The 27,864-nt window shown below is 41.9% G+C and overlaps 1 protein-coding gene across 4 annotated transcripts in view; it reads left to right on the top strand.

Moving 5' to 3' along the window:
* NAB1 (NGFI-A binding protein 1) overlaps positions 1 to 18,528 on the top strand; it is a 42,798-nt gene extending 24,270 nt beyond the window's left edge. For 3 of the 4 annotated variants that reach the window (XM_059168572.1, XM_059168574.1, XM_059168573.1), the window contains 5 exons: positions 1,351 to 1,402; positions 11,802 to 11,891; positions 13,690 to 13,852; positions 15,796 to 15,909; positions 17,755 to 18,528. In XM_059168572.1, coding sequence (XP_059024555.1) covers positions 1,351 to 1,402; positions 11,802 to 11,891; positions 13,690 to 13,852; positions 15,796 to 15,909; positions 17,755 to 17,843 — 508 coding nt within the window. In that variant the 3' untranslated portion in view covers positions 17,844 to 18,528. The remainder of the gene's footprint in view (positions 1 to 1,350; positions 1,403 to 11,801; positions 11,892 to 13,689; positions 13,853 to 15,795; positions 15,910 to 17,754) is intronic. The other variant, XM_059168571.1, reaches the window with a different exon arrangement.
* The last annotated feature ends 9,336 nt before the right edge of the window (positions 18,529 to 27,864 follow it).

The following is a 27,864-nucleotide window of genomic DNA, read 5'->3' as shown; positions in this document are numbered from 1 at the left end:
TGGGGCTTGTACTGAAACTCACCAGTTTCCCTGCCCCCTCAGGATACCACACCCAGAGGCAATTGCTTTCCACAATTTTTAGCTGTTTCTTGTTGTAGTTCCATTTATATACTTTTTAAGTTAAATATATAACATGCTTGCATAATTTAGAAGCTAAAACCATGTGAATATGTAATATAAAAAGTTACATTCCCATTCTGGTCTTCCTTAACTTCTTCCTCTTCTCAAAGAAGTCATTTTATTAGTTTCTTTTTCATCTTTCATCTTTCCAGTCTGTGTTAATGTACTTGCAACGATATATATTTTCTCATTTTTACCAAAAAACAGTAGGTAGTATGTATCTGTATTATTCTGTATTTTGTTTTTAACATGTCTCGGCAATCTCATTATGGTAGTATGTACACATCTTCTTCATTATTTTTTAAAGCGCCATGGTATTGCATTGTGTATATGTACTATGATTTTTTTTAAAGATTATTTATTCGCAAAAGAGAGAGCGCACAGGTGCACGAGCAGGGGGTGGGCAGAAGGAGAAGCAGACTCCCTGTTGTGCAGGGAGCCTGATGCTGGGCTCAGTTGCATGATCCCAGGACCATGACCTGAGCTAAAGGCAGACACTTAACCGACCGAGCCACCCCAGTGCCCCACTATGATTTATTTACCCAGCCCTACTGATGGATACTTGAGTTGTTTCTAGCCTGTTATCATTATAAATATCATCATCATAAATAATGACATACATATTTTGTTGATTCTGAAATGTACTTTTCACATTTTAACATCTTTTACTTTGAAGGATAACTTGTAATTGATGGCTTATTACAGTTTAATTGGCAGTTTCATGTATCTGTAGGTACCCTTGGGATAGAGTGCCAGCAGAGGGATCTCTAGGTTGAGGGAAAATGCATCTGTAGTTTCAATAGATAGACAATAGGTGCATTTTAATCTTATGTAGCCTTAAGCATTCATCTTAAATGGCCACTTTGGGCCTTTTATCCTGAAGTGTTCCTGCTGGTCTGTAGGAAGATATCATGTGGTATAATCCTGCTTGATTTTTTTTTGCCTTTTGCATTATTTGATAATCATTACATATTTATTGAGTACTTTCTTTGTGGGGAAGTTTTTAGGTAGTGGCCTTTTAAAATGTATAATATAATTGTGTCTGCATACTTCCCTGATGTTAATTTAGAAGTGACGAAAAGTCTTTTTTGTTATGTCTGTAATATGAATGTCTTACTTCTGGTGTAAGGGTTTTGGGGGTGTATGTTTTGGTGGACGTTTATAGATTGAGATGTCTTTAGAATAAAATTTGTTACCTTCTCAAGTTTTTCTCCCTCCCATTTTATTCAGGTCAAAATGTGGAGAAAGAGATGAATTATCCCCGAAGAGAATTAAAGTGGAGGTAAGATTATGCATTAATTTTTCTTATGCTAATAATGTTTACTAGTTCAAACTGAAAAAAAAGGGCGTTCCATAAATAAAAAATGTGAATGAATTGTAGAATCTTTAAGACAATATAGAATTTTGTTGCTTTGAAGTATCTGATTCAAACTAGAATACTGAAGAAATTCTTAGAAGGAAGCAACAATAATGAGATTGATTTCCAGTCAATTTATCACAGGTTGATTTGTCAATAGGTGTTTCTTAGAGATTTAAAAACTCTACTCATTAAATGATTTTTTAAATAATCTTATTTATATCATTAGTCATCTTTCCAAGTACAAATTTAGAGGAGCTAAATGTTGTTTATATTAATGATCTGAGAGAAATAAATGACAATTTAGTATTTCCAAGTAATGGAGACTTTCCTATAATCAAGCCTCTTTTAGAGGATCATGGTTGAGGCTGTCCTTTTTCTTCTTATTTCTTTTTTTTTAAGATTTATTTATTTGAGAGCGAGAGAGAATGAGCAGGGGGAGGGAGGCAGATGGAGAGGGAGGAAGTAGACTCCCCACTGAGCTACGAGCCTGACGAAGGGCTCAGTCCCAGGACCCTGAGATCATGACCGGCCCCAGAATCAAGAGTCTGATGCTTTAACTGACCAAGCCACCCAGGAGCCCCGAGGTTGTCCTTCTGATTTTAGGTCTGCAAGAGGTAAGGTGGGAGTTGAGCAAGAAAAAATATATCCTTTTCTTAGGACTATCAGAACTATAGAATAGTTTCAAAACTACTGTTCATTAATTTGGATTGAATGTTTTTTTAAAGGCCGGTCTTCAGCAGAATAGAAATTTGAAGTCTAAGAGATCCTTCCTTTTTTTTCTTGGGCAGGGGATGAGGGCTTGTACTCCCTTCGACATCCGTTCATTTCAAGTTAAAGCAAATAAGCTGTGTTAGATTACCCTAAATTCTTCTCATTATTTTAACAAAGCGTCTGTTTGTCTATAGTCTTTCAGTTACACCAAAGCTACAGTTACCTTTTTTTCTCTTATTTTTATTTTTGAGAGAGAGTATGTGTACACATGCACGCGAGTGGGGTTGGGTGGGCAGAGGGCAAGCAGACTCCCTCCTGAGAGGGAGTCCCACGAGGGACTCGATCCCAGGACCCTGGGATCATGACCTGAGCCAAAGGTAGATGCTTAACCAGCTGAGCCACCCAGGCGTCCCCACAGTTACCTTTTAAACATGTTTCCCTTTCTCACTTTCTCACTTAAATCTTTCCAGTGGCTTTCTCCTGTGCCTAGAATAAAATCTACACTCGTGGAGACATGTAAGACCCTACGTGATCTGACTCTATCTGCGTGTCTGACCTCATCTGCTGCCATACTTCCCCATTCTTACTGTGTCCCTACTAAACTGACCCACTCTTCGGTGCTAGAACAGGTCGAGCTCATCCTGCCTCAGCACTCGCTGCTTGTTCCCCGGCGCAGACCGTTCTGCAGCTCTTCATGGGGCCTCAGCTCACAGCCGAGCTGCCTCTGACTTCTTGCCTCCCTTTCTGAAAGGGCACCTTTACCTCAGTCGCATTTAGTCTCTTTCTCCTGCTTTGTTTTGTAGGTTTTCAAAGCACTCGCCGGCATCTGAAACTATGATGTATTTGTTTTTGTTATCAATCTGGCCCATTGGATGAGAATATAGCTCTTACCTGTCTGTCCACTGCTTTGTACTCGGATTTGATAATAGTGCCTTACACTTAATAAGCACTTAATAAAATCAGTGAGTTGAGATAATGAGTGGCTATGGCTAAGCATCTTTGACTTCTTAAAAACTTTATCCTAAAGCAGTGGTTCTCAAAGAAGAGAAGAATTTTGTCCAAAAAAGGCCTCACTTTTAAAAGTTGTGCTTGTATTTGTAATCAGCATCACTGTTAGCTCTTGAGTAATGCTTAAGACCAGTTAGTCTCAGATACAATGCCAAAAAAATGGCCGGAATTACCAAAAAGGCCATTAGAAGATAATCTAACTCGTGATGACATGGTTTTATCCTGTTGTATCCCAAGGTAACGGACAAGAGAGGATCCCTGTAGATACAGTGACTCTGCCACTGAACAGGAAATCAGGTGACTACAGAGACTGCGAAGAAGCATGTGCTGTCAGAGGAGTTAGAGGAAAGAAGGTTCAAAACCTGCCCAAGGGGCCAGGAAGAGTAGTCAGCCGCTGGGCTAGAAATCCTGTCTGCCTCTCTTTCTCACCGTTGGCCCTCCGTGTAATCCTCACTCGGGCTCTTCTCACACTGAAGCCCTCCTTTCCTTTTTTGTCTGTGTTCAGAGATCACTGTTGTACATCTGCGATCATGAGTATCACCGGCTGTTTGAGCTGTCACTGTTTCTCGTTCAGCTGTATTAATGAGTCTTCTGACCTCCTTGGTGGCCCTTATCGGAAATTTAAGCAGTGTTTTTTGTATCCAGCACAGGGTTTTGAGTTTCTTTTTAGTAGCTCAGAGTGTTGGGTCATAGCATTAGACGTAACCTTCTGTTCCTTCAAATACGTCCCACTAGAGCTACTGAACGATCGTTCTGTTTGGTTAGTTGACTGTCTTACTAACATTCCCAGAGCCGCTTGAACAGTTCTGGACTTAGAATTAAGATAATCGGTGTTTCCTTCTTCTGGGAATAATAGTTCTAACCCTTCCTAAATAAGACAAGTGACTTAGCAGCCCAGGCCACTTTAAATGCTGTTATTGGCACTAAACTCTTGATTTTGTTTCCCAGAAATAAAGAGGGACCTGAGCTTTTTAGCTGGGACAGTAGTTTGCCTATTCTGCTGGCCTGTTTAAATTTCGTTTTTGCTTTGTTTTTTAAAAGCACTTCTGGACCGCAGGGCAACAGTCTCTCTCCCGAGAGCGTGTGTTTTCTGCCTGGGTGTACCGACACATGGATCAGGGTAATCCTTTGCAAAACACACAGTATTGGCACCAGTCCTTGTCTCGGTTCTCTTACGTACTCTAACTCAGATTTGAGATTCCAGTGCTACTCACGCGATTCCAGAAGCCGACACTGAGGTAGTTAGTGTTCTGTGGGCTGCACTCCCTTATGACATTTCATCGAGTATCCGTGCGCTGTTACACCTGTTTTGTACGCAGCCATCAGTGACGGGAGACATGGTGTGAGCTGGGTTTTAGAAGAAAGGGTTTTCGAAGGTCGGTGTCAGGTGGAGGGGCATTACAGAGGTAGACTAGTGTGGGCAAAGAGGGGGTAAGAGAATACTGTGCATGGTTAGAAGAACAGTGAGACCAATTTGTAGAATTTATGACTGACACCAAGGACTTCAACGGTAAAACTGGAAAGATTTTAGAATTCTTTGAACATACTCTTTCTTATTTCTTTTGAATTACTAATTTTCTATTAAAAGAAAATACTATAAAGATAAGCTTAGCACGTTATAAATTATAGCAGATTACTAGACCCAAGCTAATGAGAATTTTTTCTTTCATTTTCATTTTCCTAAAACCCTTGACAATAACCAATTAGCATACATGCCAAATTGCTGACTTTTTTTTTTATCTCAGAAAGATAATTTTTACAGTGTACAAAAAAAAATGTAATGTCCAGTAGATAAAATAGAAACGAGATAAAAAAAATGGGCATGGAAGGGAAGAAAACATTTCCTTGCACGGCTGTGCGTCAGGACTCTCACAAGACCAGCACTTTGTTCAGACTTGGGAAGGTGTTTTCTTTTCGCCAAATGCTGTGATTTCCTGGTTTGTTCATGGAGTGTTGGGTATAGGTTTTAAAATCCTTGTCTGACTTTTTCCTCTTACTGTGTAGTGGGCTGTCCCCCTTTAAGGACAGCTAGCTATTCTTTGATCGCTCTTGGTTCTGTGGCGGCTGTGTCCTACCGCCCAGCATCGCGGTGGGTGCTCAGCATAACCCCCTTCCTGTAGGGAATGTCGGACATCAAGTAACAGAGAGGTTTTGTACTCTATAATTTGAGAATAATGAAGTAGACACAGAGGAAAAAGCCTCCTGGCTTAGGAAGGCTGTAGGGGAACCCACCGCCTGGAATGGCGCCTCTAGGGAAGGCGCCCCTTCAGCCCTGTGTGTTGGCAGGCGAGGTTTGGGAGTGGACCTCCGGTCTGGACCCGATGAGTGGCTTGTCCACCTGGAATACAGTCCTTTGTGTGGATCCACTTTCAGGTGAATGGAGACGAATTATGTTTTTGTTTTTGTTCTTTCCCATCGGAGACCTCAGATCTAGCTCTGGGACACGTGCAAAAAAGTAACTTTTTTATTGACTCTATCAATGCCTGTCCCTGCGAGGCATTTGAAATTCGTTATCACAAACCTTCTTGTTTATCTTGATGTGGATGCTTTAGGATTTCCGTTTATAGCCAAAGAGACACCCAGAGAGTCTCTGTGACTTGCTCAAGCTGCCACATTTCTCTCTAGTAGCAGAGCCAGGCCTGCAGGCTACCTTCCCGCGTGCTGACGAGCATTCACACCGCACATTCGGTGTGAGAAACGCTATTGGCCTTACACCTTTGCTCCTGCTAGGAGGGTACGAAGGCCGAGTGTTTGCAGAAGTGTAGCCTCTAAAAGAAGAGGGAAAGGGGGCAGTTTCCATTTCTGTTTCAAGGAGGCATGTCCAAGCAATTGTTAAGTTTTGAGTGGGAAATTTAACAATATAAATTACAAAATATATCTAAATGTAAGGCATTGCCATTTGATAAACTGATTATTTGGAATGAGGAGAAGCATGGTGTTGGGAAGATAAATAGTAAATCAAGAAAAATTAGTTTAATTTTGTTCTGTCATAATAATGACAGTATATTGCAGAAAGATTGACAATGAGTTAAAGATGAAACACTACCACCCAAAGGCCTGGCACTCCTGTCTTTTAAAAATAATAATTAAAAATGGATTCAGTGGACAGCCTTTCTTTTTCATGAAGAACATAACGTTACATGAACAGATCCCGTCACCCCCTCCCGTGTTTGTAGTAAGTGAGATCTTGGAAGACAGAATATGTAAGGGAACCGGCCATGGGAGCTGAGTGCAGGGGCTGGTGCTGCTCAGATCTCCTCTGTAGCTTCTCTTCGCTCTCCGAACTCGCTGGAGACCCGGCAGAGGGATGGGGGGACAGCATTCTTGATCCTGTGTGGGCTGGGAGTGCAAAGCAATCAGAGAGAGCTGGATGAAAGAAATGCAGTTTGTTAATAGAGACCAGAAAGTCAGAGAATCGGATCTTGAAAGACTTGGAGGAAACATCTGCGAGCAGTTCCAGCGGGGTAGGGGTGGGAGAGGGAGGCAGGGGAGGGAAGAGGGTCAGAACATCCACCTACGCGTTCACTGAGGTTGTTGAAGGCAAGCTGGTCTAATTTGATGTAGACTCTTCCCCTTTGGATCAGAAAACAAGAAGCATTACAATCTGCTATTCATATAGAAAGTGTGAGTAAAAAAAGAAAAAAGGAAAATGCACGTGTGAGGCGGAGAACATCTGTGGCAACAAGCGGTTCTGAAGCTAAGCAGCGGCTGTAAAGCAGCTTGTGGTATTCGGGGGCGAGGTTGGGGAGGGGTGGGGGTGGCCCCAGCGGGAGGAGAGTCCGAGGTCACGAACAGCATCCCACCCCGGGTCTTGTTTTCTCCGTGCTCAGCAGCGAGGGAGCCTGTGATTAGTGGCGGTAGCTGTGACATGAAGGTCACATGAAGACGACCTTGTGGATGAGTGGCTCGTAGTGTGGTCCAGCTGCTGCTTGGGGGAAAAAAGCTTGAGAGACGTGCAACAGAAGTCCTGCACCAAACGTCTCGTGAAAGAGACCCGTTTCTGGGGAATGTTCTTTCTTTTCTATCTAAGCCACGTATTTTGGGTCCCTGCAGACGTAGGTCGTGGAGTGACGGCTGCTGAGCCTTGTAGTTGGCCCGTGGGGAACCGTCAGAGACTGCGAGGGAGTCAGAGTGACTCGCACCCAGTCTCTCGAGATCGCTGCCTGCTTGGCGAGGTGTACGTTCCTGAATCCATGTCTTTGCCTCTCTCCGTCCGTGAAGGAGCAGTGTCCGTTTCCCAGAAACTGCCACATGCAGAGTTTGCAGCCCCCCTTCCAGCTTTGTCGCTTTCTCCTGGTTAAGCGTCCTGACACCCGAACACGTGCCACCCCGCGTTTGTGTAGCGACGGGCGCTTCCCCGAGAGTGCCGTTTGCGTTACTGCATTTAACCCCCACGACTCTTCATTGGGTGGCTATAGCAGGTGGTATAATTTCCACTTAAAAATTGGGAACACTGGAAATCATGAGGTTAACTGCCCTGCCTGGGGTCACACATCGAATTCTTAGCACGAGAAGACTAGATCGCTCGCTCTTCTGTAAGGTCCTTCAGAAACAGCACGGGAGTCCTGGAGGTTCTGGCCTGGGCACGCCCCACCCAGGGCTTCCTGAGAAGCTCAAACTATACATTGTCTCCCACACGTTCAGACGGAGCTTTCAGGAACACAGATTGGTTTGTTTCTTCCCCAAGACCTGCAGTGGCTTCTCTTTGAATTTAAGATAAAATCGACAATTCTTAACATGGCTCACAAAGTCTCACAGAATTTGGGCCTGCGTGTCCAGTTTCTCTCACCGTGGCCTCTTTCTCAGTGTGATTTCCCCTGGGAGCCGGAGTTCTCCAGCTTCTGAGGGATGCCGACCCTTTCTTGCCACCTCTAGGCTTCTATACAAGCTGCTCTCTTTCCCGGAGAATTCTCTTCTTTCAGGTCGAGGCCTAGTATCATGCCCTCAGAAGGCTTCCCTCACGCTGGCCTCCTCTCTGCTCTGGATCTTTTTGTCCTTTTCTTCCTCTAGACTACTTGTCAGGAGGCAAGAGTCATCGAATCCCCAGCATTGAGTACAGAATCTAGAACCTATTGGTCACACGAGAAATTTTTGATGAATGAATAAACAAGTATTTCCAGATTTCTGTTGCTCTTTCCACTAAAACCATTCCCTACCAATATGTTCAATATTTTCTTGCTGGTTTTAGTGTTAAATACCCAAGATATCTTATACTATGTAAGTAATCTCTAAGATGTTTAGACTGTGTAAATTTCCCCCCAATTTATCTTAATTCCCCTGTACCATAGACATGCAGTAAGTCACTTGTAGCCTGCTATCTGTTTTACTGTGATTACTCTGGGAGCTTGAAAAGGGAACTTAATAAATATCAGTAGCAGACCTTTAATTGGGTAATATCTATGTGCCAAGCACTGTGCTAAGTGTTCTTGATGAGTTTTTGTTCCTTAAAATGGTTCTGCAGTTAGCTGAGTAGACGCACAAAGAAGAAACAGTCTGTGCAGTATCGCAGTCAGTCGGTAGTAGGATGGGGTTTTGAACGTGTAGATCGCGGAGGCAGGCCGGGTCGGCTGGGGGAATGCGCGCTGTGAGAGCTGTGCCTGCGTTGACTGCCGTGCGCCTTAGAAATGCTGAACAGGAGCAGAGGCTTCGAGCCACTGTCCAGCCGTGACATGAGAGGAGCCTGCGGGCATCTGTGCTGGGGGTTAAATTAGGTGGACACACGTGAAATGCGCAACGCGGTGGGGAACCAGGGCACGTGGTCATCACCTGGAAAATGATAGCTTCTCGTTTCCCAGGTCTTCTCCTAGCTGCCCCTGTTGAACTCACTGACCAACCCTGACAGATGAGTGCTCTTCACTCAAAGGAGAGACTGCTAAGAGGAAGCTAGATTTAGGTCTGAATAAGTTCTTAGAGAAAAATCGAATGACGACGCAAGTGTACTTTTCGCTTAGATTTAAATTGCATCCATTTGTATAACGTTCATTCTAGCTCAGTTAACGATTGTATGCCATACGTTCCTCTGAGTCCTCGGTCTGGGGGTGCCTAGAAAGGTAGCTATTTTCAATGCTTTAAAAATGCTGATTGGGGGGCACCTGGGTGGCTCAGTGGGTTAAGCCTCTGCCTTCAGCTCAGGTCATGGTCTTAGAGTCCTGGGATCAAGGCCTGCATGAGGCTTCTGCTCAGCAGGGAGCTTGCTTCCTCCTCTTTCTCTGCCTGCTTCTCTGCCTACTTGTGATCTCTCTGTCTCTGTCAAATAAATAAAATCTTTTTAAAAAAATGCTGATTGGGGGCATTTGGAAGGATCAATTGGTTGGGTGTCTGCCTTTGGTTGGGGTTGTGATTCCAGGGTCCTGGGATCCCCGAGCTGGACTCTTTGCTCAGCAGGGGATCTCCTCCCTCTGCGCCTCCCCCTGCTTGCTCGAGTTCTCTTTCTTTCTCAAATGCCGATTGTATGTTGACCCATCATAAAGCTACATGAGACTATCTGGAGATGTCAAATTTATTTGCCCTTGACTCTAATTCACGTCTTTGAATTTAAAAATGGCAAATTACTTAAGAAATGGATTTTGGTAGATGAAATCTTTGAGAACATGAGAGTCACTGTGGAGAAGTAAGACCCTGATGGGGAAAAACTTCTGAATCAGTATGCCTTACTTCAGATACAATATTGTGTTATTATTACATCTCTTCTAGGTTATAATAAGAACTTTGGTTTTTAATGATTTATCCTTTGTTACAAATACATAGTTCATGAAACTAGGGGAGAAATATTTTAGAGGTTGTGACCATTTCTGTGAGGAATGCTTCAGTTTATAGTAAATTTACTTAAATCACGTTGTCATGTTTGTGGTTATAAATTTCATGTAAAGCACTAAATGAGCAAAAACCACTAAACAACTGAAAAAAGTAGTGGATGGATTGGGCTTTCATAATAAAAAGTTGAGTGAAATTCATTTAAGTTGATGTGCTGTGCAGGAGGAGGGTGCCTTGAGTAAGCTGTTTCATGGAGCTTAGTGTGTGTTGACGTACTTACGTGGCAGTGATTACGCGCTAAGTGACTACATCCTCACAACTCACAACAACCCTCAGAGAGAGGTGCTCTTACCTGTATTTTTCATAAAAATATTATGAACAATTAGGAAACTAACGTTCGGAAGGGTTGAGTTATTTCTCTGGTGTTACGTAGCTGGTAAGTGGTAGAATTGGAACATGAGTGCAGGCCTTTTTTATTTCTTCTCCTCCTCCTTCTTTGAAGATTGATTTATTTTAGAGAGAGTGTGAGAGCAAGCAGTGGGGCGAACAGGGAGAGAGAGAGGGACCTGAAGCACATTCCCTACTGAGCAGGGAGCCTGACTTGGGGCTCAATCCCAGGACCCCGAGATCACAACCTGAGCTGAAATCAGAGTCGGCTGCTTACTGAACTGTGCCCCCCAGGAACCTCCAGAGCAGGTCGTTCTAATTCAAATCCCTGTTGCCTGTCATGTGAGATGCTGAAGGAGAAATGACCACTCGGCGTAGCAGAATTCTTCAGAAATTCGGATTGGGGTTATTGGAGAGCACTTTGAAGACTATTCACGTTGTACATAGAACAGAATAAATTCTTTTTTTTTTTTTTTTTAAAGATTTTATTTATTTATTTTACAGAGAGAAATCACAAGTAGATGGAGAGGCAGGCAGAGAGGGAGAGAGAGAGCAAAGCAGGCTCCCCGCCGAGCAGAGAGCCCGACGCGGGGCTCGATCCCAGGACCCTGAGATCATGACCTGAGCCGAAGGCAGCGGCTTAACCCACTGAGCCACCCAGGCGCCCCCAGAATAAATTCTTGATGGGTTAGAGAGATTTTAGAAACAAAGCAAACAAGTAAAGCTTTAGAAAAGCTAGAGGGTATATTTGAGTATTTGTCAAATCTCTAAAGCAGAATGCCTTTCTGAAGCTTACAGTGATAGAAAATTTACAAAATAAAAGTGTATATAGTTACAGTGTATATAACATTTTAAAAATTTTGAATATCGATACAAAAATATGAATTGGCAAAAATTAAGAAAACAACAACACCCAGTGCTGGCAAGGAAAACTTACAGTCTAATTAGCCAGTAAAGGCCTTTGGGGGAAGTAGTGAATGAAAAATGTTCATAAAAATGTTCATCCCTTTGCAGTAATTGTACTAGGAATCTACTGTACTGGGTAACCTAAGCTATGGAAAGGGCTGTTCCTGTGAAAATATTTTTGCAGTGTTTTTCAACCTAAAAATAAGAATCTAAATGTCCGATATAAAAATAGTGATTATTACTAGTTGAGCCACTGGATGAAATGCTATCTGAAACATTATACAGCCATTCCTATTAATGCTCATGAAGTCTGCATGTGCAAAAGATGTGTAATTCTTATTCCATCTTTTTCGTTTGTATTTTTAGTAAAGGAACAAGTGTAGAAATAAGGTAATTGTACCATAAAAGACTGAAAGGAAGTATTGTACATTAAAATCTTAATCATGGTTACTTGGGCAGTAGGATTAAAGTGTTTGGTTGTCATTGTTGTTCTGTTTTCTGAGTTGTTGGTATTTTAATTACAAATTCTAAAAAGGACTTAACTGTTGACCCATAGGATGGATTTCCAGATTTCCAGGACTCTGTGCAAACGCTCTTCCAGCAGGCCAAAGCGAAGAGCGAAGAGCTTGCTGGCCTTGGTTCGCAGGTAACGTAACGCAAACCGCCAGTAAACGCTTCATAATAGTACCTGTAGATTGAGAAACAAATGGGTGCTCAGCCAGCTTCAGTTTTAAGCCTCTGAGGACTGGATTTATTTCTGGTTGTTTCTGAAAAGTCAGCTGATGCACAGCTGTGTCAACAAGAGAGCAGTGACTACATAGTTTGATTGGGTTATGAGCAGAATCTGATACAGTGATAATCTACTCTTTGTAGTTTTGTAGGAAGAAACACAGAGTCTCTACCTAGAGGTAGAGGAATTTGATACCAGGAAGAAAGCCATGTTGATTAGGGCTGTGTGTTACAGAACTTTGAGATAGAACAGGACTAGTTCTCAAGAAAACATTAATCATCAGCATTGTAGCTATTTTTAAGTCATTTTGATTCATGGATGAGAAAAAATTCTTACCTTAATATGTATCTTTGGGTGCTTTTGCTATTGTTTCATCATTGTATCCTTAAATTAGCGTTTTAAAAAGTCATCTCTGCAAATACCACCTTTTAGAAAGGACTGTAGGTTTTATTCCTGTTGATCTTCTGCCTGGCAGCTGCTCTTGGTCAAATTCAGTAGTGCCAAGTTTTGTTTTTTTTTATTAAGAGAATGAAAAATACACTTCCTCTTTAGAAATCTTACTGAAACTTTCCCAATTAATTAGTAATAAGTTCAAATGAATTAAAGCTCCTTTTGATCTGGTTTATGTGCATTCAGAAAAATGCACATATAAGCTTTTATCCTATTCTGTGAGTTAATATTTTTTCATTTATTGATTTTTACTATTGTGAATCAGGATTTTTTGGAACTAATTTATACAGCAGCTTCCTTGTACTACCCTTCTCTGTAGCACAGCAGTGACTCCTGTTTGCATTGTGACTATTAACACAAATGCACTGCTTTGAATATCACATATAAGTAATTTAAAGCAGTAATATGTAAAGAAGGAACTTAAAAAACACATGGCAGAGAAGAATTTCTATTTACTTGTGTATTTTTTTTTAAGATTTTATTGATTTATTTGACAGAGAGAGATCACACGTAGGCAGAGAGAGAGGAGGAAGCAGGCTCCCTGCCCAGCAGAGAGCCCGATGTGGGACTCGATCCCAGGACCCTGAGATCATGACCTGAGCCGAAGGCAGAGGCTTAACCCACTGAGCCACCAGACGCCCTTTACTTGTGTATTTTAAAGTTGTCTTTTTATGATTGGTTGGGAAATACTGCAGTTTCATTCCATGGTGAAGGGGAAAGTCTCGTTGGCACTGATGTTTTTCCTGCATAATTTGCATTGTTTAATTTCGGTGGGAGGGGTGTTTGTCTTGTCCTTCTAGACAGCCATTTTACACCTTTTCTCCCCCAACATGCTGTCATCATATCAGAGTATGCGTAGTGCCAGATCCTAAAATAAGAATGCCAAGATCTCACCCTGTGTGTTTCTAGCAGATGTTGCTATTGCTCCGAGGTTCCTTTTTTAAAAAATATTTTAAAGGACTCAGTACTTCGGGAAACAAAGCTAAGGTTATTTTGCCTTTGAGCTGAAATATGGAATTCTCTTTAAAGGACGAGCAGGAAGGTTTTTCTTTTTCCCCCTCTTGCACAGAATCCAACATTTTATGTTTTAACATGATGATATAGACATCTAAGCATATTTATGGAACGTGTATACCACATGAAGTGTGAACTAATTTAATGAATACTAAATATATTTGCTGGAGTCTGAAATTGGCATCTTTAAACCATTAAAAAAAATGTAGACTGTTTTAGTTCCTGATTTTATTTTTGCTTTACTTACTAGCAGCCTGAAAAGGTGATGGCAAAGCAGATGGAGTTCCTTTGCACCCCAGCTGGCTATGAGAGACTGCAGCACGCCGAGCGGAGGCTTTCGGTGGGGCTCTACAGGCAGGCCTCCGAGGAGCACAGCCCGAACGGCGCGGCTTCTGACACCTCGGATGGGCAAGGTGGGTCTTAGATGACCTGCTCTCTGCGAGCCGGGGGCTGTGTGCGCTGTAGAGAGCAGCAGAAGTCGGCTTGTTTTTAAATTCTGATATTTTAGAGTGATTTTGTTATTTGTTCCCCATAAAACTTCATCTTCAAATTGTCTCTTTTTCACAAAAGGAAAGGATTCATTCTGCAGATTTAACTAGCAAAAGTTTTGGGCTTATTTTGTTTGTATGTTCGTTTTTTTACCTTATTATCCCTAAACTAGCTGACCCGTGCAGTTGACCCGTATTTTGTATAGGGTGAGTGGGAATGGGACATGTAAACAGTAAAGATCCTTTTCCCCAAAGTCCCTGATGCCATGGGAGACATTTATCAGTTTTTAAAAGCTCACATATATTCATATTTTCTTGGACTTCAAAAAAAATTTGTCTATGAAATTTATAACATCTGGTTTCTAAGACAATATGGTAACTGCTTCTCAAGCATTGGGACAGGAGTACGGAGATGTGTAGAGATAGTATAAGAATGGAGAGACTTGAAGTTTTGTGTTCTTCAAGCTTTAGATTGACCACGGTCTCTATGAAACTGTTTGGTGTGGTGCATTAGAAATGGTTCTCTTAAACTCTTAAGTTTAGAGAGCTGTGATTTATGAATATTTTTATCAATTTGAAATTTTTTTTCATTTTTGTTGCATGGACACACGAGGAAATCTCACGTCGTTGTCATGCGCTCATAGGCTCTTCCGGCGTGCCGGGCGCACTTCTGGGCACCACGGGCACATCGGTGGCGTTAAGTCCCTGCTGGCTCGCAGCTCACTCTCCAGTTGAGGCAGATGTATAGTACACGACACAGAGTTTCAGATAGTGATGTGTGTTTGAAGAAAACAGTAATTTTGTAGGACCTTCTTGTTTTACATATTGCTATACTTTTCTAGTGAGTGGTTACCATTGTCAAAAAAAAAAAAGAAAAAAAAAGATTTCTAAGTGAGAATACTGTCTTAACAAGCATTCTCCACCTGGAGAGTAAAATATGTCAGCAGACCAGAGTGCTGTAGGAGAAGAGAATTCTTCCTTTTAAAAGATGTTACAGAAACTGCTGAGTTGAGGTCTTGTTTAACCTCTCCAATCATCCTTGACAGTTAAAACTTAAGAGTTTAAGAAGCAAAAGCAAAATTAATGAGAGACTGAATGACCGTAATTGGTGGAGTCAGGATAATGACACGTGGGGTGGCAGTCTGCTAAGCGTGTGGGTCTAGGTGTATGACAGAAGGTGATGTGGCTTTTAAGCATTTTTACCTTGTCTGTGCTACTTCTGTCTTCTTGGGTTTGCCGCGGGTTCTGCTGTTCAGTAATGGGCAGTTGTTGGAGCCGTCTCTGTTTCTCTAGCACTCGTTATATTATGTGTTAATGACACATCTTGGTAAACTGTGCGCTGGTAAGAAAATGCCTTACAGAGGGAACGTACTCTGTGCCAGAGCTGGAGTGCTTACTGGAAATCTCAATCTTTTGTTTGGTTCATGTTTCACTCTGGAAAATGTCCTGGCAGAATTGTAAACCTTGGAACTAGCGTGAGCTGCGTTTTCCTTCCTAAACTATTATTTAAAATATTTCTCAGCTATTATTTAAATTCTTCAGTGCCTGTTGGCTTTCCTTATTCCTTTCCTAAGTAGTGTTCAGGGAATTCATGAAAATGTATTTTTGGGGCGCCTGGGTGGCTCAGTCATTAAGCATCTGTCCTTGGCCCAGGTCATGATCCCAGGGTCCTGGGATCGAGCCCTGCATCAGGCTCCCTGCTTGGCGGGAAGGCTGCTTCTCCCTCTCCCACTCCCCCTGCTTGTGTTTTCTCTCTTGCTGTGTCTCTTTCTGTCAAATAAATAAAATCTTCCCAAAAAATACATTTTTAAGAAAAAACATAGCATGTTTTTAATATTATTCATACTTTTTTTTTCCTTTTCCTTTAGGAGAAAGACCTTTGAATCTTCGAATGCCTAATTTACAGAACAGACAACCCCATCATTTTGTGGTGGATGGAGAGCTGAGTAGACTTTACTCCAGTGAGGCAAAGTCCCAATCAGGTAAGAATATGGGATGTGATTAGAGAGAGTGACACTTGAATAAAACATCGTTAAATTCCGTTTTCCTACTTTCCACTATCTCCACTCCTTCTCTCCCCCATTCCCAGCCAAAAAATAGGGTCATTACTGTTACAGTTTTTCTCCCTTTGGAAATAATAGATTGCCATAATAATGGCCACTTATTTTTAGAACATGGTATTCCAAAGAATTGACAGGGAAAAACTCATGAAGGATGATACTATTTTGATTAACTGTCATACAGAATTTTAAACCAGATAATACGTGGCTGATTTGAGTTGCGTAACTGCCTTTTCCAGCCTTTCATCCTGTGAAATCAATGGATTACGTGTTTACTTGCAAACTAAGGAAACCTTGTATACTAAAATCTAAACTTACCTTGCAGGTGCATTTTGGGATGGTATTTATATTTTAAAATTAAACTGAACTCCATAAAAGGATAAGCTGTTCCGTATTAGATGCTTGACTATTTTTCCCCATGAAGTAGTGAGTTAGACAAAGTATTAGAGAGCAGCACCGTTTGAAAGTCTCGGGATCATGGCGGGAAGGCTGCTCTCCCTCCTTCCCGTATGATCTGGTATCATACCATCTTGGAGTTACAGTAGCATCAGGAGTCACTTGAACGCTGTTGCTTCTTCTGTGAAACAGACATCATTTCTGCTGCATAGAGTAGGTGAGAGTATTAAACAAGGTAGCACGTGAGAGTATTAAACAAGGTAGCACGTACAAATTGCCTCGCTGATAGGGATCCTGTAAATGGTAGCTACTATTTCTAGACTCTTGCTAATTTTAATATCTACTTTTGCATAGAGAGAGCGGATTCATAAATTGAGCTGCCTAATTTCAGATTAGCTGTTAGTTTTGGTTACACATCTAGAATCCTTTTCAAAGGGTGCATGTGTGTGTACACGTGCGTGTGGATATGTATCTTCCAGCATTAGTCCTTCACGTAGATACTACATTTTCTTGCCATTTGTAGTGTCTCATGAGGTTGCAGTAACTACACACACGTAACTCCAAGGAATGGTCCTTATGGGGGTGGCCTTCATTCCTTGATCTTGTTTCTCCTACCCTCCTGTTTTGTGGCCAGAACTTTTCCTAAGGTTCCGTGTTTAAATGTGGAAGATGTTTTCTGTCTCTTTTTCACTGATAGTAATTAACTATTTTACTAGTAACTTTTTTTGTAGATGCATGACCAGTTTTTTTTAACATATTTTTTTAATGTTGAACTAATCATCAAAGAAAAATATGGTCTGTATGCATTTTTGTGCCTTTTATAATTTAACTCTCATGCCACCCTATATAGATAACTATCCCCATTTTATAGAAGAAGAAAGATACTAAGGTCTAGAGAGGTATGTGAGTTGCCTGGAGATGTACATAGCTAGTAACTGGCGGAGATGGAATTTAAATCCAGAATCCAAGCTCTTTTTTTTTTGTCGTGGTGGGGGTGGATTTTATTTATTTATTTGACAGAGAGAGACAAAACGAGAGAGGGAACACAAGCAGGGGCACTGGGAAAGGGAGAGGGAGAAGCAGGCTTCCCGTTGAGCAGAGAGCCCGATGTGGGGCTCGACCCCAAGACCCTGGGATTGTGACCTGAGCCAAAGGCACCAGCTTAACAACTGAGTCATCCAGGCACCCCCAGAATCCAAGCTTTTAATTGCAACTCTATAAACATGAAATTTCTATATGGAATTGCAGAATTATGAATAGTTGAAACTGTTTGCTGTGGAGATTGGGGTTTGGTTTCATAAGTTGGAATTTGTTTTTTGTGATCCATTGATTTAAAGTATCAACACACTTTGTGTTTCCATTTTTATGCAGAGAGTCTTGGGATTTTAAAAGACTACCCTCACTCAGCTTTTCCGTTAGAAAAGAAAGTCATCAAAACAGAGCCTGAAGATTCAAGATAGCTGTGATTCTCCCGCTGTTCTCTGGAAATGGCAATTTAAGGATAATGCTCCATCATAGAAATAAGCCTTAATAACCAACGTTGCCTCATTCAGCTCAAACAGATTTCATAGCCAAAGCATAAGGACTGATACATAGTCTGCGGAAACCAGGAAGATAACACAGCAGCCACAAAGGAGGAAATTGAGAGAATGTTGCAGTCTGTAATAGAAATACTGATCCATTCACATTCCTGTGTAAGTTGTTTTATGTGGAAAAGCTTACAAATTAATATTGTAAGCATTCATTATTTAAGAATGTACAATGTATTTGTGTAATTTATAGAAGTAAAATCTAGATGTGGAGACATGTTTGGTCCAGTAAATGTGGATACAGTTTATTTTACTTGAAATTTCACTGTCTATTTTAAGTGTGTTTAGCATAAATATTCTTCTGTGTTAGAGTTTAGAATCGTCGCAGTCATAAAGAAAGTTTAAGCAGTGTAGTTATTGGCGAGGTTGCAACGGTTTTGGACGAATGGAAAGCAAATGCTCAACTCAAACCAAGGAAAATATTGTGGATTTAATATTTGATAAAACCGACTTTGTTTAACAGGAAATGTGTCATTTTGGGAAGTAAAATGTCACTTTTGCTGGCTCAGGCACACTTACGCAATTAATAAATTCTAAAGTAAAGTTTAAAAGATGAGCAAGAGAGTAGAAAATCTCTCTTATGTGGTTGATTCGGATTGTAGTATAACATTCTCTCATCATAAAAATAGGAAGCTGGTCCTTGGACAGAGAACTTGAAATAGGTGAACTGATGTGTAAAAGCCGTGACTTAAACATTGTTGTTGAAGAATGTGTTGAATAGATTAAGTCTTAGTAAGTTAACCCCAAAGGTGATAAGGATGGTGACTGTCAGAAAGGCTGTAATATAAAGTAGAGTCAGCACCAGTGTATGTCTAGCAGTTCTTGATGTCCTGGATGGAGTCAGAGAAAGTAGGCGTCTCGCCCTTGGGGAATGTCTTCCCACTCAGACCGTCCCAATTATGCAGTCATAATTCTGTGGAGGTTTAGTTGACACCTGGATTCATTATTTATTTTACAGTTTTGTGTACCTTTCATATTTGCATATGCAGTTTATCTTTAAATTCATTTTAGCTTGAAAGTCTCTTTCAATTCCCCCTATTTAATAAATGGACTGTGTGCATATTTATGGGGGTGTGCTTAAATGTTGATAATGTCCTTGCGTACTTACGAGAAGTTCACATTGGAACCCATAGTTTAAAAAAAAATACCATTTCTACCAATTTACATTTTTTCTATTGGTTTAAGAGAAGACATTTGACAGCTTTACCTACTTCCTTCAGATTCATCTAAACCCAGATATTGATGAGAACAGCATCCTGAGTTGGGATATGTAATGTTTTTTTGTTTGTTTTTAGTTCTGCTCTAAGTCCTAACTGTGTACAAAATACTAAGTCATAATCCATTATACTGGAGCTCATCGGCCACACATTAGATGAAATGTCTGGACTGTAGTCTCTGATCACGGTCACATGTATAATTGCTTTTTCATTCTGATTTGTAGAATAGCTTTATAGTAGAAACACCAGTAAACAACTTTTATACTATTGAAAGGCTCTCTTCCCCTAAGTGTTTTAATTGTACCATAGTGTTTTGCCCACTGAAGAAGCTTTTTATGGACCTTGCAACTTTGTTGCTAGCTTGAGATTGATTATTGTGGTTGTATTGTTCACTGTGTGTAGAAATAGTTTGAGTACGATTTAAATAGATTGTTCAGTTTTTAATATTAGCCATAGAACTGGTTAGTATCTCAGTAGTTTCATGAAACGTTTCCTGTATTCTAATCTATTTTGAGAAATTTTGTGGGTTTTTTTTTAATTGTGTCTTACAGTTCAAGTTTGTAGATTTTAATAAGCAACAATTTTTAAAGATGCAGTAACCTTCCAGTTAATACTTACCTGTCTTTCATGGCCCCACAAACTGCATCTTTAAATCCATAAGTAAGTTTCCTTAAGTATCACACTTTCCTGGTCTTTCAAGCTTAATGATAAGGGGAAAGCACAAGAAAAATTTCAGTAGAATACAGTTTTTATTTTGTAAACACTAATGTATTAAATTTGCTATACATTGAAGCAAATAATATATATTTTTATTTGAATTGTATATATGAATTGGATGTTATAACTAGTTGATTTTTTCATTGTGTTCGAGGTATTTTCACTGAACAAGGTCAATTGGTTACCTCAGTATTATAGCCGATATAGTCCAAGGGACCGTTTCTCCCCAAGTCTGCGTTGTACTTGATCACGTGACGTCTGCGTTCCTGTGACTCTTACATCTGTTGGTGAGGTGGGACGAGTGCACTTGCTTCCTGTGGCAATAAAGATTTCTGTGCCTCACACACGTATGTGTATATAACTTCCTGCAAAGCACTTTTCACAGTAGGTGATGTGAGCCTCGCCAGCCTCCCCTCTCTGAGTATTTGGTCTGGGCTCAGGTGTGAGGGGCCGGGGCCAGGACTTACGTCTTACTTCAAGACAAAGTATTATGACCAGTGACCTTCGTTTCTAGAAAGTTCTTTGGCATACAGGTGCTCAGTTGACTGGTCTGTCGAGGAACGGGTTTGGTTTATGTTGTTCTCACTTACGAGAGGTTTACAGAGATATCGTAAAAGCTATCCATCCTATCTAACCAACTAAATTAACAAAAGGAACATTAGCATTTAACATATTTAATATAGTAATATTTGTAAAGTGCTAATGTGATGTGGCCTCAGTATTACAGCTAATTATGATACCGAGCTAACCTATGGTAGAGAATGAGCAGCAGCTTTGCGAGGAAGGTTTTTCGGCTTTGTTTTCTGGAGAGTGAGATTGAGAGAGAGTGGGGAGGGAGGCGCAGAGAGAGGGAGAGAGAATTCTAAGCAGGCCTCACGGCCAGGGCAGAACCCGACTCGGGGCTTGATCTCCTGACCCTGAGATCACGACCTGAGCCCAAATCAAAAGTCGGGTGCTTACCCGCCACCCAGGCACCCCTGCCATGAAGTTGTAATTGCTGCATCCAGTAGATGAATGAAGAGCCTCCTGGGGTCCGACACCGTGCGGGCCGGCAGGGCGAGGGTGGAGGCTACAGAGGAAACACGAGGTGTGCTCGCCCTTGGTGAGTCCAGCGCTTCACTGAACGGGAACGAGTGCCGCTCCGATAAAACACACAGTTCAGTGCGTCACAGACCGGGGGGAGCAAGGAGCGGACGTTGAAGTGTGTTGCGTCCTCCGCAGGCGCGGTGCTGGTGGGCGCTTGGACGGTGAAAGTAAACACTGGCCTGACAGATGCAGAAGAGACCAGCCAGAGCTAGAGCAGTTAACAGGAGGCGAGCTGTGCCGGAAGGACATAGCGGCAGTGCATTTCCTTCGCTCTGAGTCCACTGAACGGAAAAACAGGTCTTAGTTTCAGCCCGTTGGATCTGCTTGCCAGGGTAAGAATTCTTTTTGGTAGTCCCACTGAACTGGCAGAAGGCTGGGGGGTTTTCTGATCCCCGGTTAGTAAGACCACTTGGGTAAAAGCTTTAGGATTTGGTGATTATGGGGCTACTAGCACCTAATGTACATTTACAGTAACAGTTGGTGGTATTTAAGACTTCAAACCTAGATCAGCATGCAGGGAATTCTCTAACCTGTAGTCTGCTCGTGTGGTCACTCAGATGTGAAGAATTACTGACACGAACCTCTTTTGCTTCTGTGCTGTGACTGCACAGAGTCCTCAACAGAAAATCAACCAAGGTATTAACCTAATGAAACGAGGAGGTCTTTCTCTTATAGGAAATGAATTTGGTTAGCAAACAGCTAAGTTAGAATTGAGTTTTGTGTTTGTAACAGCTTAAAGCATATAACCAAATATGGTAGCCGCTCTTTAACTAAACACCACTGTATGGTCCAGCTGTGCGCGTGTTGTTTCAGGGAATCCAGGCTTATTTATTCCTTATCTGCGGGTGTCCTCATAAATGAGATTCTCAAGTGGACCTCCAAAATTAATAAAAGAATGATCCAATGTCCAGACATGTATTTTTACTGTAAATATATTTAATCTTAAAAACCTTACTGTTAACTATTTCCTTACTGACTCTGTAAAATCATTCTTATTTTACGTAGAAGTGATCAAAAAACTAAACGCTAGGGGTAGGATTTTTTTCTTTAACTTTTTGAGTACGTAGTGGTTAAAGCTTTAAAACCTCTAATTTCGTTTCTACTGACCTATGAATATTTTTAAAAAAAATACCGTGGAGTTCTTTTTTTTTGTGTATGCAGAAAAATCTAATCAGAAATGTATTTTTTAGGTTTAACTTGCAAATCTTTATCAGTTTAGAAAATTTAAATCACTTTTAAGGGAACTATGAATAATGATTAGTTCTAATTCCAGAATTGGTTAACTAAGCTCTGTTGTTTCTTTCATATTCTCCTTGTCTCTTAAAGGCCACAAAATTTTTAAGTATTAAAACAGCATCCTATTGAATTTGGGGTCTCCAAAATTTGGGTATCTGTTTGGTCACAGTTTCCAAGGTTGTTGTTCTGACAACTAAATTATCTACTTCCAACATACTACTCCAATAATGTTAAAGCTTTGGTCTTTAGAAGTTCATCTTCAGTTAAAAGAAATGTTTATAGCAATTGGATAAAACCCTCGAACAAGGAACATCAGAAATGAATCATATAAAATACTAATCTTAGGGTTTTTTCAACATATACCTGAAATGTTTAATTATGATCCTTCTTCCATTTTATTCTTTTTTCCCCCCATTTTACTCTTCTTGCCTGATTTCAGACACTTCAGTGAGAAATTGCCTCTATTTATTTGTTTTTACTTTACTATACAACTGCTGTCTATTTAGTTTTCCAGCGTAAGTTCTCCAAGATGTTGTTTCACAAACTCAGAGAAAGAGTGAATTGAATGCTGCCATCAAACATGTTGCAAAATGCAGATGAAATAAATAAAACACTTGTTCCAGGTAAGGTGGTAGCGCAGCACAAACGTTGACACCAGCCCGAGATTTTTCCTCTGCTTCCGAAGAGCAAATGCTGTGACTGTCCTGGTGAACCAGGCAGGTGGGTCCAAGCCTGGTTGTGCCGTGGGTGAGTTCCGTGATGGTGCGGCTCGCCTGTGCTCTGTGTTTACACATTCCGAAACTTTATGAGTCATCTCTGCATTAAAAGTTCGCACCTCACAAATTCATGTTTAAAGTGCCATGTTTGACACCCACTCACCATCCTAAGCAAGCAAGGCCATTGTCTTGTAACTGTCACAGACACCCTCTGCTGCCAGGTCACGGGCTCAAGTCTGTGGGCAGATATTTCAGTGGCGCGCACGGAGGTGGCGTCTTGCCGGGAACTGGCTCGGCAGAAGCATTTCACGATTTTTGGAGCCTCCCGACTACCCTCCCTGTGAGCCGTCAAACCAGACACACATGGTCTAGCCCCGTCCCCTGCCATTTGTCGTCCTTCCCAGAAGACAGGGACGTCTTTGGAAGCATATCTGACACTGTAGGGCCCTTCAGAGGCTCCTCATTCAGGTTCCAGTTTGGAAGCCCTCTTTCCACCTTCGGGTCCCCAGCAACACGATGTGAGGACGTTTCCCGTCGACAGTCCAATGGGCGAGGTCGCCCTTTTCCTTTCCGAATTCAGCCAGTTCCTCTGTCGTCACAGCGTGTCCACGGAGTAACTGAATCTTTCCGCACGCGCTGGCTCCACTCTCAGATCGGACCACATCTTTGTTTTTTGTTTTGTTTTGTTTGTGATGAGAAGACAAGACCGCTTACGGAATGAGAAGCATAACCACAGAGAGAGTCAGGCTCTTCACTCCAACTCTTGGGGTACTAAAAAATCAGTTTGCATGTATCTTAAAAATTAGCATTTCAGGATGAGATGAATTTGAGGTTACCTAATTCAGAGAGTCAAAAATTTTAAATGCCATAATATTTAAAGGTGAGAAGAAAGATCTGATTTCCTAAGATTTTAAACCGGAGAAATAAATCAGTTTCTCCCGTGTTCCCTTATGAAAAAGAGAACTAGTTCTGTTTTGAAAAGCAAAAGATCTCAAACTGAGTTTTATACCGCAAGTCTAGTGGTGACTGTGTTATTGCCGTATGTCAGGTTAACCGTTTCCCAGCTCTGGGCTGACTGCTACACATTTAATCCTCTGCAACTCCAGGAGGTAATTATTAACCCATTTTTTGCAGCTCACGGCTAGGAACGGTAACTTGGGCCCATCTGTTAGATGCCGAGTCCACATGCGCCCTGTCCTGCCATAGGTCCCTTGAGCCAGGCGTCTGGCCTGTACTATTGTAAGTGGTTTGCATTCTAGCGTAGTAAACGCTTCAAAATGGACATGAAGCTTAGCAAAATACATAGAAACAACTAGGCTATGAGTACTGGTCAGCTGGTTGGTAGGTGGTGGTGGTGAGATTCCAGCAGAAGCTTCCTGAAGGAAGGAAGTATCAAGCCATTCCGAAGGTAGGTATTTAAGTGGAGAAGTAGAAGGACAGGCCCAGGTAGGGGAGCAGGAACGTCACACTCAAGTTGCACTGGGACATGTAGTGGACTAGAGCAAAGAACAGAAGCAAAAATCCCATTAGAGGTGAAACAACTGGAAAAGAGAATGTCCGTTAAGTGAAATCTTTTGAAACTCCCATGACGTTCTCCTTCAATTGGGGAAGTAATGAGAAGCTTTTCCGGAGAGTAGTGAAACAGTCCAAAAATGTTTGGAACACGAGAGCAGAGTGACACAAATTGGATCTTTAAGGGCTGTGAGGGAGCCCCCAGAGAGCTGGCGTCTGGCGCGGGTGCAGGGAAGTCGCGGCGGGGGTGTGGCTGCAGCACCCGACCCTGGGGCGGCCGAAGGGAGCGTGAGAATACGGACCAGGGGAATAACGGGCTACCCCAGCGCAACAATGCACTCGCTCGGCAAACTCTTGTTATGCCATCTGCTTAAAAATAGCCAGCTGGGAACTGGGAACACAAAGATCTTAAGGCATTGTCCCTTCCCGTGAGGGACTCTCCGTCTCGAATAGAGGAAGACAGCGATCGAGACGGTTGACGATGGGTAACAGACTAAAATAACGGTCTGGCTCCTCAGAAAGGACCGTATTGACCAACTGGATGGAGATTATCTGTGCCTCTGACCCTGGGAAAAGGAGGGAATAGTAGCATCACTCTCCAAAAAAGAAATGAGGAAAGAGAAGAATTTGGTGTTTGATGGTACTTTGTTTCACACTCGCCGCGTTTGGGAGTTGCACGTGTAAGTGAGTCGGGCTGCCACGTGGGCAGCGAGGATAGCAAAACGAAGATGACGTCAGCAGTCCAGGCTGGAGCTCATTCTCTTTGGAGAATCTGAAGTCCTTTTCCTAGAGAGACTCCACCAAGATCAAAGTCTGTTATATGGCTACACTGCCAATCTGCAAATTAACGTTAAGGTTCAGGTGTGTTTTCAGTGTGTGGTTCGGAGGGCGGAGGGACGGGGGCATTCGGAGAAAGAAACAGACGTGCTAGATTTGGAACCAGGGTTCACTTAACTCCATTTTCATCTCCAAATTTCACCCACAAATTATTCATTACAAAGAGAGAAAGCTAATTCTACAATTGCGACATTTGGTCCATTGTCCTCTCCTGAACGGGGTGCAAAAATTCTAGAAATAGAACTTTCACTTAAAGCGTGCCGCCAGTGATTAAAAATTAATCCTTTTTTTTTTATCATTACAGTTGTGACCTAAGTAATCCTTTCACACCCTGCAAATTTGGCGTTATTTTCCTTGTTTTATGAAAGAAAAATCTGCTCCAAGAGATTTAGGCTCTCACTGATACCTAGAGGAGTCAGTTTATAGGTGATAATTGCTTCTGCTTTGATTTCTGTCCTTAACGAGGAAGGGAAGTTAGACTGTAGATTTAAAAAACACAGTTTGCCTCCGCCTCCTTATGTGCGCGCTTCTAACGAGACTTCCGGGAGGGCTGAAGGAGCAACAGCATAGGCACTAACGGCTTACGGTAAATTCCGAATCAAATGTAAAAGTACTGTACTTTATTTCTTAAATTGAAGGTCTTCTTTTAGAGAAATCATGTTTTAATAAAACATTTTTTAAATGTTTTTTTAAAAACTCAAGGGTTTTCTAAATACACAAATGATCATCACTGACATGTTTTAGGCCCATCTATGGACCTAACACATAAGAACAAGTTAATTCCTGAACTCCCAACATTCCGGCATAAACAGCATTATTCTGAACAGATGCAAAAAGCAAAACCCACAAGCCGTGCCCACTGCCCAGCTCTGTTCTCTGCCTGCACTCCAGGGCACAAAACCCAAAAAGCAGCCGTCACCATGGGCCATTGTGGGACCACCTTCTGCAGGGATCTCTGATGTACTGAGTTTGAAGGCCTCAGCTGGTCTTAGCAAAGCTATTTAGGATTTACCTGGCAACAAAAGTCTAGACATCAAAAAATCGGGAGCTCGGGTCCAGAACTCCGTTCACCTAAAACCCTTCAACTCCTCATCCCAGATCCTGTCCAGAGTCCGCCTCTCAAAAGACTGAAGTAGGGTCCTGCGGCATCTCATTGCGAATGCCAGACTTCACAGCCGAACAGATTTGCTTAAAAGAAAACATATGTTTTGTTTCCTTTGTTTTTCTACGTGTTTCAGTAAAATGACCTTTTAACGGTGAACTAATGATGTTTCTCAGCCTATGGCACCAGGCCACCATCACGATCATCTGGCTATTTGTAGGAATCGTGTGTTTGTGTTAAAACACTACTTTTATTTTATCACTGCTTATGGATAGTTTTTAAGGCTTCAGAATCAGGTATCAAAAGTCAGGAATGAAGAGAATGTTTAAAAAAAAAAATAGTAACAATTCACCAATGAATCTATCTTTAAAAATTGGTAATATCTTTCAACATCTAAAATGTGCTTGTTTGGGGCGCCTGGGTGGCTCAGTGGGTTAAGCCTCTGCCTTCAGCTCAGGTCATGATCCCAGGGTTCTGGGATCAAGCCCCACATCGGGCTCTCTGCACAGCAGGGAGCCTGCTTCTTTCTCTCTCTCTCTCTCTCTCTCTCTCTCGCTCTCACTCTCACTCTGTGTCAAATGAATAAATAAAATCTTTAAAAAAAAAAATAAATAAATAAATAAATAAATAAAATGTGCTTGTTTTCCTCCTGCTAAAGGCAGCTTTGAGGTAGGATTAGAACACTGCGGTAGCTGCGGTGCCAACTCTCCCCGATCTCACAGAGATGATGAACTCTGCAGACTTGAACTCCATGACTGGGAACTTGACTCACCTGTTCCTGCTTCTGCCGCCCCACGGAGTGCGCGCACATAGCAGAGCCACAAGGGACTGTGTGCCCAGCCCCGTCCTGGCCCTTTGGGAAGATAGACCTGCCACGACTCAAACATGGGAAGCAGGAGTAAGGAGCTATAAAAATGCAAATTTTAGTAGTCTACGTGTCATTAACTTTTATAAAAAACCTTTGAGTTTCGGAAATTAGCCTCATTCTTTGAAATCTCCTGTTTTTGACTCAAGAAAAGTAGCTTTTAAAAGTCGTTTGAGGGCGCCTGGGTGGCTCAGTGGGTTAAGCCTCTGCCTTTGGCTCAGGTCATGATCTCAGGATCCTGGGATCGAGCCCCGCATCGGGCTCTCTGCTCAGGGGGGAGCCTGCTTCCTCCTCTCTCTCTGCCTGCCTCTCTGCCTGCTTGTGATCTCTCTCTCTGTTAAATAAACAAATTAAAAAAAAAAAAAAAAGTAAAATAAAAGTCACTTGATTCTCTCAAAACCTCTCACAAGATGTCCATTTTATGTTTGTTCGACTGCAGGTGAGGGACCGGAATTCTGTAAGGTAAATGTTACCTTATGGCTGGTGATCCACACAGGTGAGGAGTCAGCGGAACGTTTCCTGCTGAAAAAGTTCAGATGTTGAGAGCACATGCCCTGCTCTCAGACTGAGCCTAGGCCGCCCTGTGAAGTGACCGGTTAGTGGT

This window comes from Mustela lutreola, chromosome 3 (assembly GCF_030435805.1).
Source record: "Mustela lutreola isolate mMusLut2 chromosome 3, mMusLut2.pri, whole genome shotgun sequence".
NCBI lineage: Eukaryota > Metazoa > Chordata > Mammalia > Carnivora > Mustelidae > Mustela > Mustela lutreola.
This window is presented reverse-complemented; position numbering and strand designations above follow the sequence as displayed.